General features: G+C 42.1%; 1 protein-coding gene and 1 non-coding gene across 5 annotated transcripts in view; one reads left to right on the top strand and one right to left on the bottom strand.

The window, feature by feature from the left end:
- Positions 1–5,895, bottom strand: part of nsd1b (nuclear receptor binding SET domain protein 1b) — a 40,302-nt gene extending 34,407 nt beyond the window's left edge. Inside the window, exons 1-4 of one of the 4 annotated variants that reach the window (XM_014409251.2) lie at positions 5,786–5,895; positions 5,599–5,691; positions 5,045–5,214; positions 2,843–3,747 (exon numbers count right to left, since the gene is read on the bottom strand). In XM_014409251.2, the coding sequence (XP_014264737.2) occupies positions 2,843–3,730 (888 nt within the window). In that variant the 5' untranslated portion in view covers positions 3,731–3,747; positions 5,045–5,214; positions 5,599–5,691; positions 5,786–5,895. Of the gene's footprint in view, positions 1–2,842; positions 3,748–4,722; positions 5,006–5,044; positions 5,215–5,598; positions 5,692–5,785 lie in introns of those variants that run through there. The other 3 variants (XM_014409252.2, XR_013100627.1, XM_014409250.2) reach the window with 3 other exon arrangements.
- Positions 5,896–16,487: 10,592 nt separating this feature from the next.
- On the top strand, positions 16,488–16,561 carry trnav-uac (transfer RNA valine (anticodon UAC)). The gene has a single exon. It is a non-coding gene; the product is annotated as a tRNA-Val (tRNA).
- The last annotated feature ends 1,349 nt before the right edge of the window (positions 16,562–17,910 follow it).

Genomic DNA, 17,910 nt, shown 5'->3' with positions numbered 1-17,910 from the left:
ATGAAAAAGAATCGAATTTCTTGTCATATTTCCCTCCCCTGGTCATCCCCATCCATCCGGCCGTGGCGCTACACCTCACAGTGTGAGAATCACTGCAGCGGGTGATAGTAGGAACAGCAAATGCAGATTTTACGCTATAGATCACAGATTTCTTGGCCAGCAAAAACAAACTACTGGCATTTGAATAAAGCTGACAGGCAGCCTGTCTTTTGCCATCATTCTGCAGTCCAACTGTGACCTGATTTTAAGCTGCATGCAGCATGAGTTTGAACAACAGGGAATAGTGAAAGTAATACTTGGTTACCTGGTGGAGATAACCAACCACACTGTGGTCATTGTGGCTGTTCTTGTTTTATTACTCCCTGCAATATTTCAAAACACATCCATCCATTTTCTGCAAGTTATCTGGGACATCAGTATGAGCTGAGATGCTCAGCCCTCTCTGTGCCCAGCCACAGTCTCCAACCAGGGTGACACAGAGATGTTCCCAGACCAGCCAAGAGATGTAATCTCTGTGTCCTGGGCCTGCCTTGAGGCTTCCTCCCATTAGGACATGACTGGAACGCCTCACCTAGAAGGTGTCCAGAAGGGATCCTCGTCAGCTACCCAAGCCACTGCTGCAGATTGTTGGCTCTTCTCCTAAATGACTGAACTCCCTACCCTATCTTTAAGGTTAAGCCCAGACATTGTTTGGAGGAAACTCATTCCCATCACTTGAATCCGGGATCTCAGCCTTCCGGTCATTACCCTGACCTGATGGGCGTAAATAAGGGTAGGAACGACAACTGACCAGTAAATGAACAGCATTGCTTTCACACTCAGCTCTCTCTTCACCACCGCAGATGGATATGGCATCTCAATTTCAAAATACTCCAATGTTTCTTCTGAAATGCAGAAAGTGACCACTTTAAAAGCTCAACTCATTGACATCATGTGTTTTTTAACCGTTAAATGCTTTTAATTTGAAGCTGAAGGATTTGGCTTGGCTTAAATTAGCATGAACTCAATATGGCATTTTTTGTTTATTTGTTTTTGTTGACACCTAGTTCACATCGCTGCAAATATATAAAATATGGGAATAGCTTCAGAGGCTCAATAACCACTGCTACTTAAATGAAAACCCCTAAGATTGTCACTTTACTAAAAGGTTAAGATACCATAACTACAACTAGCCAAATATTTTATTAGTTAAATAACCATCCAACATGTCTGACACAGTTTCACAGGGGTAAAGCCAGGACATGAGAGCTAAGCCTACTGATAACAGCTAGCCCAGCTCTGTCCAAAGTAGCCTTTTAATCCTTTTACCAGCACTTCTAAAGGTAACAACACATGATGTACTATATAATTTATTTAATTCAAATACCTCCTTTGAGTTGAGGAAAACTCTTTAAACTACAGGAAACTAAACTGAATTTTTCACGAACACGGCTTTCCTGTGAGGCTGCCATCAATGTCCCATCATGTCTACAAACAAAAAGCTTTTATGGGTTTTTAAGACATTCTGATAGGTCACTGTAGGAATTAAATAACATTTTATTTATAAAGCACCAAATGACAACAATAGCTGTTTTCGTGGTGCTTTATACTCTAAAGGTAAAGATGCTAGAATAACAGAGAGAAAACACCAAAAGTCAGACAACCCCCTATCAGCAGGCACTTGGCGACAGTGGGAAGAAAAAACTCCCTTATAGCAGGAAGGAACCTCCTTGAATGACGCCTGCATTTCATTTAGATGCTTCAGTTTCAGGGTCCAGATGCTGGTTGATGGTCAGACGGTGCCTTCAAATGGATTTTGTGGTCATGCTTTTGAACTTGTGCATGTGAAAGGATGGTATGGACTTTGTTTGTATCCTACTTTAAATATACTGTACTGAGTGAAAACATCCGCTGTGTTGTATTTATATCGATTGTTATGTGAGCCTATCGGTGTCCTAAAGAAGGCAGCCCACAGAGGCTTTCCATCATAAAAACATGTAAAACAGTGCAAACAGTAAAGTTAATATTAATATGAATATGAAATTTGACATTTTGTCATAGATTTTAGGATAACTGGTACCTACAGTCAATCGTGTGCTTTATAGGATGGTTATAATGGTACCGGGGATTTAGTGGGTTAACTGTGGACTATTTATTCAGTGTTTGTTTAGCACTTTGGAAATATGCATCGTAGAAGTATGTAAAATTCACACTGATACTGATGAGTACAACTGGACTGCTGAGATGGTAAAGGCAACTTCTTAGAAAGGTTCTGCAGTTTTAAGGAGTATTTTAAAATCGGATTTGTAAAAGAACTGTCACTTTTTACTATAAATCGCAACAAAAACTAAATAAGAGCTTTTGAGTAATTTGCCTCCATAGCCTTTGTTGTGTGTCCTCTGCTACAGCTCAAACTGCAGGCCCTGTAGCTAAGCATGCCGTCAGTAAGCCATCGGCACCGCTGGCATCATATTTCACCCTCCACGCCCTCCCTTCAGTTCTGCCCTCAGCTTGAACACCTATGGCGGAGGTGAAAATTATCCTTTGCTGCTTTTTAAAAACAGACAGCTGCGGTTTGTTAAAGGCAGGGCAACAGCCGTGGAGCTGTGCGTTTGTCTGCATCAGGCCAGCATTTAAAATAACCAGTGATTTGTTATGACAGGTTACAAGCAGTGAGCCACTGCATGTCATGGTCAAGGTTTGTGTGTGGAAAAAGTTTTGTAATCCAGCTCCGGAGAAAGTATTTCCCAGCCAGGTGAATGCCAGCAATCCTTTGGCTAGACCCAAAAGCCGTTGCTACTTCTAAAAACCTCTGAACTGCTGCTGTTTCATGACGAGATAACTTAGAAGGGGAAAAACTTGCCATTGAATGCCTTGAGGGGCTATCCTCAAATAGCAGTAACTCGGTGTCGCTGTCCCACTCGTCCTCTGAGCCATCCCAGTATCTCCTGCGCTGACCGGAGGACTGGGAGCGGGTGACGACTTTGGCTGTCGTCAGAGAAGAGTCTTTGGAGTGCAAGTTTACGTCTCCGGAGGCGGACTGAAGTACATTCCCCACCTTCTCCCGTTTCTCCTGAATGCCACTGAGAGCTGGCACGGTCCTCCGCTCCATGTCATTGTCGTCATCCTCAAACAAAGAGGATTCAAAGTGGAGTAAGTTGTTCGCAAAGGGACTGTTACTGTCGAGGGAGAAGGCCGGACTGGGTGGGCCGGAGAAACAGTTTTCTGTCTTTTTCTCCGAAGTGACAGAATCAGTATAATTAGGCGCCGGTGTGTCTCTACTTCCCGTCTGGACCTCAGGTTGTTTCTTTTTGGAAGCAATGTTAACAACGGTTGCCTCTCGGCTTGTAACCTGGGTTCCAGAGTGATCCCTGCCAGTGCAATCAGCCCAGGAGTCCCTCTCCATATTCTCCCTATTCTTCTTATGTGTCCCCCACTCCCATCCCCTCTCTGGCTCCCGCAGCGGCAAGACCAGGTCAGGCTGGCTCACCATGGTGGTGAGATGCTGGAGCCTCCTGAGAGGACTGTACGAAGATGAGGAGGAGGAGGAGGAGGAGTGGTCCCTTTGCGTCGTGAACCCATAGATAGAGGAAGCATGTTTGAGTGAGGAGGTGCCTCCTGACATGGTTAGCCCAAGCCTGTGATCCTGGCGTCTGGAGGGGCAGGAGAGGACGGTGAGGTCACACCCAGGGGTCAAAGGGCAGCTGGTCTGATGACTCTCCCTTCCTGGGCCTGTGTAAGGCCCACTCATGCTGGCATGACTCCTCCCTGAAACATGAAGACAAAATAATCAATGAAGGGCCTTCTTTCATTAAATGGAAAACCAAAACATAAAGACTTTGGGAGATGCCTTGTACATTAAAATCCATTCTGATTCTTCAAGGCTGTTATTTTCTTTGATTTATTTGTGACATTTTTTAAAATTTTGTTTCGGCACATCTTTCAGTCACTTAAACGTCTTAAGAGCTTATCTGAAGTTATCCCAAGCAGTAATGAGTAATGAGATATTTGAAAAAAAAAGTGGCAGAGAAAGGGCACAGCTCACAGAGGCGAGATCCGCAAAAGACAACACAGCCTGCCTTCCCGTGGTGTCAAAATTTGGGAAAAAAAAACAAAAAAAAACGTAAACAGACTCACTGACGACGGGAAGGTCGAAATAATAACGTGTCATTGTAAGAGGGGATTCTGCGCAAACACCGCCGTCGAGCTGCAAAATCCTTTTAGGAATGTTATCGCGATATGATGAAAATGACATCAAGCGCGATAAGGTCAGCCTGTAAACTCGCACGCATGGCTACAGTATCAATAAACCCGGTGACATTATCACATCCCGTCGTGTTGGGGGGAAAAATAATTAATAAAAAAGAAAATCAAGCCCGCGTTCACGCGCCGGCGCTGAAAACGCGAATTAAAATGGACCCGTTCGTGCGCGTGCCCAAAAGGCGTGTGCGCGTTTGCATCTACATATATCTGTGTGTTTTTGTATGTCTGTGTGCAGCTGCATGTGTGTGTGTGTGTGTGTCGTGTCGTTCGCTGCTCTCCAGTGGCTCAGTGAATGCACGAGAGACAAGACACATACATACATAACATGCGAAGACCACGACACACACAACAAGTTCACGAACACACACACTCACACACACTTCCACGGGCTTCCCTCCGACAGATGCAGGCTATGTGCATCAAACAGCAAAATCACGCAGAAAACGCCACATGACACGGGATGTGTCGCGAGAATCTTACCATTCCACTGTCGGCCAGCGCAAAAATGACCCCCGCCCCGCTCATTTTGGCGTTTAAATGTGTCAATTTCCAATTTTTTGAAAGCGGATGAGGAGAGTCCCAGCGGCAATACTACTAGGCCTGGATCCTGTGAAACGTACTCACTCTCTACCCCCCCTCCACAGCCTCCCTCCACCTCCTCCTCCTCCCTCCTCCTCCTCTCAACATGCGCTAAAAAGCCTGGTCCAGCGGCCCCCGGAATAGAAATTCAGGCGTGTTGTGCTCCTCCAGCGACACTCCCCCTTTGCTTTGTTATAACTACAACTTTATAATCCCCCCTCACCTCCTCAGTCTATGGATGTTTGCTCTGTTGCATGGTTATTTCCTGCCCGCAGACTCTGCCTTGCCCCTTGAAAGTCAGTATCTCTACTGTGCGCACTGCCAGTCGTCACCACTGCCTCCCTCCCCAGCCGGTCCAAAGCATGGAGCACAGAAGGGGGCCGTAAATTTCTCCTTAATAAAAAAGATATATAAAAAGACACAAAGAGAGGAGAAAAATCTGAGCTGTCAGCCATCAAAAAACCCCATAACAAAACAAAACAAAAAAATGCACCGGACGACCACGCGACACCTTCAGAAAAAATCGCCCCGCCCCTCTTCTTAATTACAAGCATCAATTATTAACCCAAAGCGGGCTGCCTTCATCAATGACATGCCATATGCCAAACTTGTGCCAACAACTGACATCTTCTTCATCACCACCACCACCACAACCCCCGCATGTGAGGGCAAGCTCACATGCTCCTGGAGATAAGACGAGTAGTAATAAAAATAAATAAATCAACAAAAATGTCCACCACCACGTCTGAGAGGCTGTGAAATGGTGCAGCAGTCTACCCGGAAAAACAGAAGGGTTTCCTTTCCTGAGACGAGTTGCTGTGTAGTCTCTCTGGCTGCACACCCGGTCCCTTCAAAATGGAGTCCTCCAGCCTGAGAGGAGGGAAAAAAAACAGGCCACAAAGTGTTAATATATGTTCGATATAAAGTTCACCCAGTCACGGAGAAACTGAACCACAAAGCGCACCTCTGCCGTGCTCTGATGGGGTTTCTGCAGGCTGCTTTGGGTCTTGTCACGGCAGTAACATTTTCTGTAACATGTTGTGCCTCCCAAAGTCACTGTCTTATGAGCGTTTCTGCCACGACAGGAGGGGGACTGAGGCTCTCTTATCCTCTGGTGTGTGTGTGTGTGTGTGCCAAACGTACGTCTTGACAGCAAAAACCACAACATTTAATGGCACTTTAACCGTCGACCGTGCTGCTTTGCTTCCAGTTTTTCTTTTTGTGTGCACGTCTGAAGGGAAGGCTTTTCTTCTCTGTCACACGGAGGGGTTGAGAGCTGAAAACAACTGCAGCTCACTCGGCCGGGGAGACATACGAGATTTCTGCCGTGGTGTGTTTGTTTTTTATGGCTGAGGAAATCTCCAGATTTGAAGATTTGTGGGGAGGATGTGTGACTGGGGACACGGAGGATGGTCGGGGGATTGTTTCAGGTGTAAACGAAAAAATACCCCCCCCCCCAACCACAAAGACACACACACACATACACACACCTCTCCACAGTCACCGGGTGGCGATGTGAGAAACGGCATTTACAACCGACATGCCGCAAAAAAGCACTCGCAACCCCTCCTCTGTCAAAAAAACATTGGGTGGGTCAACTATTGATGTTAAATAAATACACCCTTTAGTCCAATAAGATCATTTCTGAGCCAGCAGAACAAAGAAGAGTCAGATTAATGTACGCTTTCTGCCGTCACACACACTTGGTGTGAGCTCCTCTTTCCGTTTGAGAGGGAGGGGGAAACCCGGACGATTTAGGATGCGTTTTGCTTTTCTGCCTCGATCTTGGCAGGAGTGGTCTGCTGAGAAAGAAAAACAGACTTGTAGAGACAGACAGGAGAAAGGCGAGGGGAGAGACGGGCAAAAAGGACAGGGCCTGCTAAGGGGTTTGCGCAGCGCAGAATAGCGCCGCGGATCGGCACGGTCGCGCAACTCCCGGCGAGCCGCTGTTGGCGTCACTCAACTCGGTTTCACGGTCAGTCTCCGCTTCCCGGACTTTCCACCGCTGCATCATTGCAGGTTCAGGTGCTTTATGAGTCAGAGCTTCCGTTTGCAAATGATTTAAAGTGTGAAAAAGTTGTCAATACTCATTTAACACACCCATGAACTCAGTAGATGCAAGACGTGGAAAAACGATTCAGTGATTCAAAAAGACTGGAATTAATATACGCACAGTTACAGTTCATTGAAATTGAATCATCAGAAGGATTTTGTGCTTCTGTTATTTTGTCCATCTTAAATGAGAAAAACTATTTCATTAGTCTCAGTCCTGCATTTAAAATGTTCTGTGATTATTTTTGACAAGTTATATTAGTGCTAAATGTTGCTAACCTGTAGCCAATTTCACAACTGTAAAGCACTACATAATATTTTACGATTACGATGTCACAATACAGTATGGTTTGGTCTGTTTGTGCTGTATATATTATGATGAATTAGAGGAATTAGCACATTTTTGTGGATTCCACGCACTGCTGAGATCCTCCTCCACTGTCGTTTTAGTCTGTTGTTAAGTGGTTGCTGGGCAACTCGATGGCATTACGAAGTAACAATGCGTACGTCAGCTTTTGTGGATATAGATTAGATGCCTCTCTCGTGAAATTAAAATGCTACTCTGCTTTTATAAGATATTGTGGGTGCATAAACTCATACACGATTGGTAGTTGGTTGCTAGGCAATGCAATAACGCTACAATATGTGATATGGTAGATGAGAACCTTTAGTAGATGTACTTCGATGTATCTGTGTCCCAAGTTTGTTTGCTTAACTCATGATCATGTAGGAGGAGTTGAACACTATTAGCAGACATAGATGTCATGTATTATATATGATAGTGAGATTATCAAACAAAACATAAACTAAACTACAAATTAGACAAATTTTAAACAGCAACTTACTAGTAAGATATACTTCTTGTTTTTATCCCAAAGGGGAATTCCTATGGCAGCTATGACACCACTGTGGTGTCCGTAGCTGCCATTTAATCATTATTTTGATTTGCTTATATGAAGAGGGAGTAAAATATTTGTTTGTTTGGCTGATTTTACACGCCTCTGTCATTATATCCTCACACTACCTTCCTTGAGGGTATTCCAGAGAGTTAGAGAGAGATGAGAACCAATTTAATACAAAAGCCTGTTATCAAACAGTTACTAGATGACACAGTTACACAGAAATATTTTCTGTGTGCTCTGTGTTATGTTGATAGAAAAATCTATCAACATAGCAATATGTGAATGACATGAAAACAGAGTCCTTCCAGGTTTTTGGAGTTAATCCTGGAGAAGCAAATGACAAACACAGTGATCGACAGGTGCATATTATCCTCTAATGGATATTACTAGGAGAATAGCCTGATAAATAAAGTTCTAAAAGGTTCACATGTTCTCTAGGAGGGGATTCATATTACATAAAGGTAGAACAAATTATATGGAACTATAATCATTAACTGGGGGGTTGCCCGTTCTGCTGCCAGGGAGAAAAAAAAGTAGAAAAATAAGTAAATAAAATAAATGAATTAAGAATGGTCAACAGTTAGATAAGTAGGTTACAAAGGTACAAGTACCACTGAGATCAAGTAAAGTCAGCTCTTGTGGGGGTAATGAATACGATCCACTTGTTCCAAATTTGGAACAATTTGATTTCTTAACTGATATGTCAGTTTTTCCATTCTAAATATCTCTAAAGCCCAAACCAGTCATCCAGGGTAGGCTGAACTGGGCTTAACATCTTCTTGTAACTGTTTTCTTACTTGCCACCAAGAGTAGTTGCACCAACTTAATCTCACTCCTACGTTCCAGAAAAGGCACCAGACCCATGTATAGAACCTTAAAATCTAGAGGTATTTGAGCGTTAAAGACTGCGCTTAAGGAGGCCTGGACACCCATCCAGAAATCTTTTAACCTGGGACGGTCCCAAAAGACATGGAAATGATTAGCAACAGTCAAGCCACATTGTCTCCAGCATGGCATATGAGCGCCTTTATATCTCTCTTGATATGGTGTCTTGAAGTATCTAATAATATTCTTCCAGCCGTGTTCTCTCCAGCTCATGGAGCAGGATGTACACGGAAAAATTATATAATCATTTAAAGTCAATTGATGTAAACTCTCTGGCTACCTCATTTGGTGCACCAGTTTGAATGTGAATATCTAATCAGCCATTAATATGGCAGAAGGTCAGAACATTTAAAAATGTAGACATAGTCAGGATGACCTCCTGACATTCAAATAGAGCTAAAAAAAATAAAGACGAAAGGTGATTTGATTGATTTTGAATGTCACATGGTTGTTGGTGCTAAATGGAATGGTCTACTGGGATTTTCCCACACAATCATCTGTAGGGCTTACAGAGAACGGATCAGCAGTTGTCTGGATGAAAATGCTTTCTTGATGCCAGAGTTCAGATGAGAATGGTCAGACTCCCTTAAGCTGAAGGCAAAGAAGACAACAGTAACTCAAATAACCACTTGTTACAAACACAGGTTTGCAGAAGAGCATCTCTGAACACAACACAATCGAACCTTGAAGCAGACAGGGTGCAGCTGCAAAAGGCCACACTGGATGCCTCTGCTGTCAGCTAAAAACAGGAAACCGAGGCTACAATTCAAACAGACTCATCAATGATGATGCAAACATTTTCTTGGGTCGTTTTATGTTTTTAAGTACCAGCTGAGCATCATTTAAACACCACAACCTACAACCTACTAGAGCACCTTTCAGATGGGGTGGAGCAGGAGATCCAAGTTATGGATGTGCAGCCAACAAATCTGCAACAACTGTGTGATGCTGGACCAAAATCTCTTATGAATATTAAAACTTGTTGAATCTATGCCATTAGAAATTAGGACAACTCTGAAGGGAAAAGAAGGTCTTACGGCATACTAGCAATGTGTGTCTAATATAGTAGTCAGTGAGAATAAGTCCAACATTTACTGGTCTCCACCACCTTCTTAATAAAAACTAAATGCTAGTTTCAGACTTTGTGTGTCTGCTGGTTGGTGCTTGGTGAGTTATCAAAAGTACAGCTTTAGTAGTTCATTCTCTGAAAACAAACCACAAAAACTAGTGCTAGATATGAGTGCAATGAGCGGGAACTATAAAAACGGTATACACGTAATTAAGATACACTGTTAAGAATCAAACCGATGGGTCTGCACATTTGTCAACCCTATGAGTTCTTATCTGTGCCATGATATGGTTTCCCTTTGAACTTCTCTTCTTGTTTTTTTCATTTGATTGACTGTTAGACTTTCCCTTCACTTTTTTCCCCTATTAAACGTATCATCTCTTATGTAAAGGATTTGCAGTTCATCATGCATCAACCAGAGTGGGTGCTTCTCCTGCAGAGCACCACGAGGTTTTCGAGTTTCACTATACATGCAGATTAATAGTGATGAGCAATTTAGTGTGTTACAGATATTTATTTTCCCTGCCTTCACATGACTCAGCTGAAAGACTCTGTGGTTTCTGTTCTGCTAATAAAAGAGTTCACACAGTCATCGCAGTTTTTTCCAAACACGTCAGCTGACCCGAATGAGCTTCTTTGGGTTTAATGGGTTTCACCTGCTTTTAACTTCTTTCAGTATTGGTCTTGAATTCTGAAGCTCAAGGAACAGAACTTAAACCGGTATACAAGCTGGATAGATTTGTATGGGGAGTGATGCTCATAATTGACTTTTTCTTTTTTTTATTTAATACGTATAAAATAGCAGATATTCTTGTCCACACTGATAGCATCTGAAACCCCAACCTGACTCCTTTACTTTTTGTTTTGATACTTTTGTACTTGTGCCAGTATTGGCTGATTAAACTTAGCCAGGCTTGCTTTTCACCTCGCTGGCAGTCGTTGGCAGATACAGACATCTTACTTTTCACAAGGAAAAGTTAGATGTCTGTATCAGGAGCATTTTGTCTGCCTATCTCCACTCTCTTCATTCGGTTTGGTGGATTTTTTTCTGCTCTCAACTGGGATCTGCAATCGAAGTTTCAGGATATGAGGCTCATGAAGTAATTGTTGATAAATTGTGTGTTTACAATAAAACAAATGCCCTTCCTTTCCTTTTTTTCCTGCAGGGCTGAGCACAGGACTTTGTTCTTCCTGTACAGCAGAGGGAGGGATCTCTGTATTTCCCCCTCTTCCTCCCTCCTTTTTTTTTGCTGACATTACTGCCTGCATACTCTGACAGCTGACGGGGTGGGCTGCAAAGGGAGGCTGTCCTCTGCCAATGTTGGGCCTCTGGGAAGATCAAAAATAAGTTTTTTAATGCATACTTTAGTATCAAAGTCTGGGACGAAATTACTAAATACATACAATGTGGTGCAGAAGCATTTAGTCCCTCCCTCTTATTATTATAAGACAACATATTATTATTTTTGCATATTTGTTACATGTTTCAGATCCTCAACCAAACTTTAATAATAGATGGCCCACTCTTTTTTTGCAGAATTATTTTAATTCAGCAGCGCTGGAGGGTTTTCGAGCCTGATTAAGGTCATACCCAAGCATTACAATCTGATTTAAGTCCAGACTTTGACCAGGCCACTCCACTTGAAAACCTTCATTTTGTTGTTTTTTTTTCTTTCAGTCATTCAGAGGTGGACTTAGTGGTGTGTTTTGGATCACTGTCCTGCTACATAACCCAAGTCAGCTTGAGCTTCAGAGCACAGTAATAGCCGGACATTCTCCTGGAGGATTTTCTGGTAGATCTGGTTGATCAATAACCGCAAGTCGTCCAGTTCTTGAATCAGCAAAGGAGCCCCAGGCGATCAAACTACCACCACCATGATTCAGTGTTGTTATGATCGTTTTATGAAAGGTCGTGCTAGTTGTACACCAGATGTAATGGGACTTAACCCTTACTAAAAGTTCAGCTTTTATCTCATCAGTCCGCAGAAAATTTTCCCAAAAGTCTTGAGGAACATCAAGATCTTTTTTGCAAATGTGAGATGAGCCTTTGTGTTCTTTTTGATAAGCAGTGGTTTCCTCCTTTTCCTCCTTGAACTCTGATTCAAGGATGCCATCTCATCCTTGAATCATCAACTCTGACCTTAACTGAGGAAAGCAAGGCCTGCAGTACTTTAGATGTTGCTCTGGGGTCTTTTGTGACCTCCTGAATGAAACATTGGAGTAATTTTGGTAGGCTGGACACTTCTGGGAAGATTCAGAACTGTTCCAGGTTTTCTCCATTTGTAGATAATGGCTCTCACTGCGGTTCATTGGAATCCCGAAATCTTAGAACTGGCTTCGTAACCCTTCCCAGACTGATAGATGTCAGTGACTTTATTTCTCGACTGGTCTTAAGTTGTTGTGTCCCTCTTTGAACTCTTGTAGCGATCTTTACTTTATCAGACAGGCTCTATTTAATTTTAAGTGATCAGGTCTGGCAGTAATCAGGCTGATCAAATCCCCCTTTACATGCATCACACTGATTGTACAAGACTTTGCACAAGATAAATTCCTCTATTTTTTTAGTGCTTTTTGATTAGGGAACATATTTGCACTCCTTCTGGGAGTGGAAATTAATTTCCAGGTTCTGGACATTTATCTCCAGGGAACCTAGTGGAATATTTATAAGCTCCTTCTCATCTCCAGAAAGTTTATCTACATAGTTGGATCAAAGTTTCTCCAACTAGCGTTACTCTTTGATACTGGAAATTTAACACCCTGCCACATGATAGATTAGATGCTAGTATAAAAGAAAATGATGAGAGGATCTGGTCAGTCTTTTCAGAATATCTCCCTTCAGATTTGGAAAACTTGCTCCTAACAGGGAAGAATTTTGCTGAATGGAAGTTCTCAGTAATAACACACAACTTGATGGCTGCTGACCTGCTTACCAGGGTACTGCTTACCCTGAAAAGAAAGACATGTAGTAGATTGGGATGTATGGGGCAGCTAACATACCCCTTTATTTTTTTTATTGGAATTTTTAATTACATGTGGACTTAAAAGTAACTTTTCATTTTCAATAAATATGAATCAATAATTTTGTGCTCCAAACTTTAGATTGTATTTGATGATATTTGTTGAGCTGTTTGAAATTTTTGAAATTACCTGCCAATTATGAATGTTATTCCATTTACACTGACTCATGGTTTGACATGCTAGCCAGAGCCCTCAGATGCTGAAGTCTGGCAACAACTTTATTGACATCAGCAGCATGAACACATCATGGTGATATCGAAAAAAAAGGATACATTGAGGTTGTAAGAACCTGTGGGATGACATCATTTTATTATTTTATAAAACTTTTTTTATTTATTTAACAGATTTGATTACTCATTAACTGATGGTGCTGGAAAACGGTTCCAGTCCACTTTAACCCCTGGCTTTATCCATAGTCGGTGCATAAGAGATGGAAGGTGAAGGAAAACCATGAATTCTTCTTAATAGCCAGTAGGGGGTGACTTATTTAGATGCAAGTTAGATTGTATAGAAGTTTATGGGAAAACATCCTTTTGCTAACTTAATTTATGACTTTTCTTGATGAGTTTATGGCCTCATTCTTGAGTTTCAAGTCTCATTAAATGGTACTGGATGATGATTTTTTAGATTACTGTCAAGATTAGAGTAAAAAAGGATACATTGTTAGAGTAAGCTTGTCCTGTGAGAAGTTACAACAGGCAGCAGTGTTCTTGGTGTTTCAGTCAGACCTAGTGGCAGAGAGCCAGTTAGAAACACTGGAGCATCTCCCTGTGGCCTGCTTTGAACAGTCAAATTAAACAGTGATATCGCAGGTCAACAGCAGTGAGTTCTCAGAGTCCATGCACCAAACATCCATCAAGCATGGACTCTGAGCATAGTCTCACCACTGCATAGTCTCGCTACGAGGCATTCTAAAGAGACACAAAGATGTGTGTATGCAGCCGTTATCTCGCAGGAAGTCATGCAATGTCTTCCTGCTTTTCTACCCGTAACGTCTAGTGACCTGGACAATCAGGACAAAGGCTGTTACCACAGAGGCAGTTAAAGGATGAAAAATAAGTCACAGCCTGGCACCGTTACAGTTGAGTTTACCATCTGTAAGTAAGATTTTGGCAAAAAGTGACAAAAGACATAATAAACAAAGATACATTTTAGTTGCCTACTGTGGTTGTGTCCATCTCATACGTACTCTATGGCTGGAGCAGAGAAACAGAAGCTCGGTATAGACCTGAGCAAACTGCAGTGTTAGCCTGTAGCTGAAATGAGTTGGATTTGGCCCCGAGAACCTACCAAGCATAGAAGTGAAAAATGTCAGCTTCCCAATAAAGGTCATAAACATTAACATATGCCCATCACTTCTTTTAGACAAAAACAAACACCCAAAATTATTATATGGGATGCAATAAATAGTATTATAGATATCAGTTTAAATAAAGCATTATTATTACATTATAATTAAATACAATTTTATTTGTTTGATCAGTGTTATAGATAAAATATTATAATAAAGTTTGGTTCTGCGAAAGCCAAATGCAAAGAAATGAAGAGTGATTCAGGATTTTTGGACAGTACTCTACTAATGTTTTTAGAGAATAAAAGTGGATGCTGTGATCTCGACAAGTACATTCATTAACCTGGAACAACATCTTTCCACAGACTCATACAACACAAATGTCATCCATGTCCACGTCGATCAAATTTGTCACTAAAAGGTTTTTATACAAAATATTACAAAAATCAAAGACAGAAATCCCACAATCTTACTGACTGCTTCAACTTAAAAGTATAGGAGTGTATTCACAATACTGAATATGTGCGTGTGTGTGTGTATGTGTGTGCACACACATGCACCTTTGTGCTTGCTATAAGAATTATTCATATTTTCCTAACAAGCATCACATTATCATATCATACATGTTTTTAATTATCACCTCAGAACACATTTCTTTATAATCATTAAAACAAACCAAACAAAAAGTGTAAAGACTTCAGAAATCCACCAGGGGGCAGCAAAACAGCGCCCAGTGTTGACGGATCCAACACTCAGAGCTCACACAGTTTCACCAACGCAGAAAAGAGGTCTTAAGTGACTAAAGCGACTAAACAGTGTCAGATCCCGGATGAGATCATGACTATATGAGCAACTTTTACCTGTGCACAAAGTAAGGCCAAACCAACCAACCCAATCTCTGTTTAATGTTTGCTATATCTCCTTAGGCTTTGAACTATACAAATATGTTTTAACCCTTCCTGCCCGCTTTATATCAGTTACACACAAACCTTTATGTAAAATGTAATACTTAACACACAAAATTTAGTTGCTTTAAAATTACGTTTGTGCATTTAATTAACTGCGTGTTTCACAGTTAGCCCACAAAAGTATATTGTTATTTAATACCATTTATTCTGCCTGTGTTCAATCGCCACCGGAACCTTTTCGTTATGGATACTTTTTATTCAAATAATTCCTTCAGTAGTTGTTACAAAGTTGTTACTGACATACAGAGCACACAAGGATACAGACATAAACAAGCAAGTCAGGAAAATCAGACTATGTACCAATCTGTAATAATATTTTATCATTGAAAAAGCAATTTTTATGACAGGATTCAGATGCCCCCCCTTTATAAAGGAGAGAAATAAATTACAAATTACATAACATTAGATTCCTGTAAAACACACACACACACACACACACACACACACACACACACACACACACACACACACACACACACACACACACACACACACACACAGAGCAAAGCCTCTTGATTTCAAATATGAGATTTTAGTGAACTGACTGAGCGAAAGAGAGAGATCCGGAGGCCCACGACTGTCTCCCTCCCGGAACTGTGTGTGTGTGTGTTTCTTCCTGTTGTTTCAGATTCCACTTCACTCCCCCACTGCTGCCAATCCATGACCTCTGACCCCAGCTGAACCCAGCTGTCAGCTGTCCTGGCCTGCATGGGACTATCTATCTCATGGATCTAATAAGAAGGTTAGATGTGGCTCCACCACTCAGCCTGGCTGCTAATTTGTCCCAGGGGTCAAGGAAAACGGCTGTGGGCAGGTCACTGACAGAAAGCAGATCTCTGTTTCTTTTAGACAAGTGCTCACAGAAACATACGATCCTCTTGCCACATTAACGCGGAGCAGAGTGTAATAAAAGGTTACACCAATCAGCACCTGCTTAAGATCACTTAGGCGTCCTTAGTCCAGCCATAGCAGCTCTGAAGGTGTAATGCGGGGCTGTACCATCCTTTATTGGACCCTCCACAGCCCAGATGTCTGTGATAGGATGTGTTTTCCTGCTAAAAGAGGCCACCTGTTTCAATGTAAGGGTGTATGTGACCTACACCAACACAAGGTGGGAACATGAAAAAAATCTCCTGTTCAAGACTTAAAAAAAATCACATTATGGAGCACTGATATCAAAATAATACCATAATCCAAAGTTTCCCATAGTGCATCCTGCTGCCATCACCTAACATCAGACATGACCGTTAATCATGAGACCAGGCCACCTTCATCTGTCACATGCTCACTGGTCATTCATTTAGTGGCAGGATATGTCGTGGTTCCACAGTGTTGTGGGTATCACGTCTGCTTTATATGTGACAATTATTTACTGTCTGATTATATGTTAAGACATATATGTTTCATGAAGTTTCCAAACCCACTCGTCTAAAGTGCAAGTTGGTGGTAAAGCCCAGCACTGTGTCTACACAAAGGCGTGAGGTTTCCATAGTGTAGTGGTCATCACGTCTGCTTTACACGCAGAAGGTCCTGGGTTCAATCCCCAGTGGAACCAGTGTTTTAGACAATACCAAATGGTGTATCTTTGACCTAGTACCACTGACAATCTGTTCCCTGTACATCTTCTCCAGTCCAAAATATTGGTTTGTTCTAAACATTAAAAACACAAGCTTTGTATCCAAAACTACACACAAATCGACGCCCATCTATTTAGGACTTTAGGACTCTATTTAGGCATCCAGTCTTTGTTTACTTCATTGGTGGATATGTATATTGGATGGAAAGGATTGTTCCTCGAGGATGTGTAATGTGCTTACACATTAATTAAAAAACAAGGACCTCAAGTGTTATTCAATACGACCAAACCACCTTTAAATTATGTGTATTGAGCCATGTACAGATTTTTAAAGCCATTCATTCAGTGATTTGTCAGCTGTAGTGGTTCCATAGTGTTGTGGTCGTCACGTCTGATTTACCGTACACGTAGGAGGTCCTGGGTTCACTCTCCAGTGGAACCATGCTGTTTCAGATGTCTGCCACATAATAAGTGCATCCATAAAGTTTAAAGTGGGAGTTTGCCCAACCAGTCTACATGTGTTTTGTGGACTTAGAGAAGGCATTTGACCGTGTCCCTCGGGGTGTCCTGTGGGAGGTGCTATGGGAGTATGGGGTGTCTGTCCCATTGCTACGGGCCATTCGATCCCTATACAACCGTTGCAAGAGCTTGGTTCGCATTACCGGCAATAAGTTGGACTCGTTCCTGGTGGGTGATGGGCTCCGCCAGGGCTGCCCTTTGTAATCCGATTCTGTTTATAATTTTTATGGACAGGATTTCCAGGCGCAGCCAAGTGGCGGAGGGCTTTCACTTAGGTGGCCTCAGAATCTCATCTCTGCTTTTTGCATATGATGTGGTTCTGTTGGCTTCATCGGGTGATGGCTTCCATCTTGCACTGGAACGGTTCGCAGCCGAGTGTGAAATCAGCGGGAATGAGGATCAGCACCTCCAAATCTGAAGCCATGGTTCTCAGCCGGAAAAGGGTGGAGTGCCCATTTCGGGTCGGGGATGAGTTCCTGCCCCAAGTGGAGGAGTTCAAGTATCTTGGGGTCTTGTTCGCGAGTGATGGGAGAAGGGAGCCGGAGATCGACAGACGGATTGGTGCTGTTTCAGAATTTGAAAATTGAGAATTCATCTCATAAGTCATGGCACACTACTCTTCCCAATTAGCTGCCTGAATAACTTACAATTATTGGTACTGATATCGGCAATACTGGCCCAATATTTACTTGCTATTGGATCGATACCAAAATTTGTAGTGTGACACAGCAGCACTATGAATGAGGGAAAGTGCGAATGTTGAATGTTTTTGTTGAAATGTCCAGGCAGCTATATATATGTTAAATGAC

This window comes from Maylandia zebra, linkage group LG10, assembly GCF_041146795.1.
Source record: "Maylandia zebra isolate NMK-2024a linkage group LG10, Mzebra_GT3a, whole genome shotgun sequence".
Taxonomy (NCBI): Eukaryota; Metazoa; Chordata; class Actinopteri; order Cichliformes; family Cichlidae; genus Maylandia; species Maylandia zebra.
Note: the sequence above shows the minus strand (reverse complement) of the source record. Positions and strands in the feature narration are given on the sequence as shown.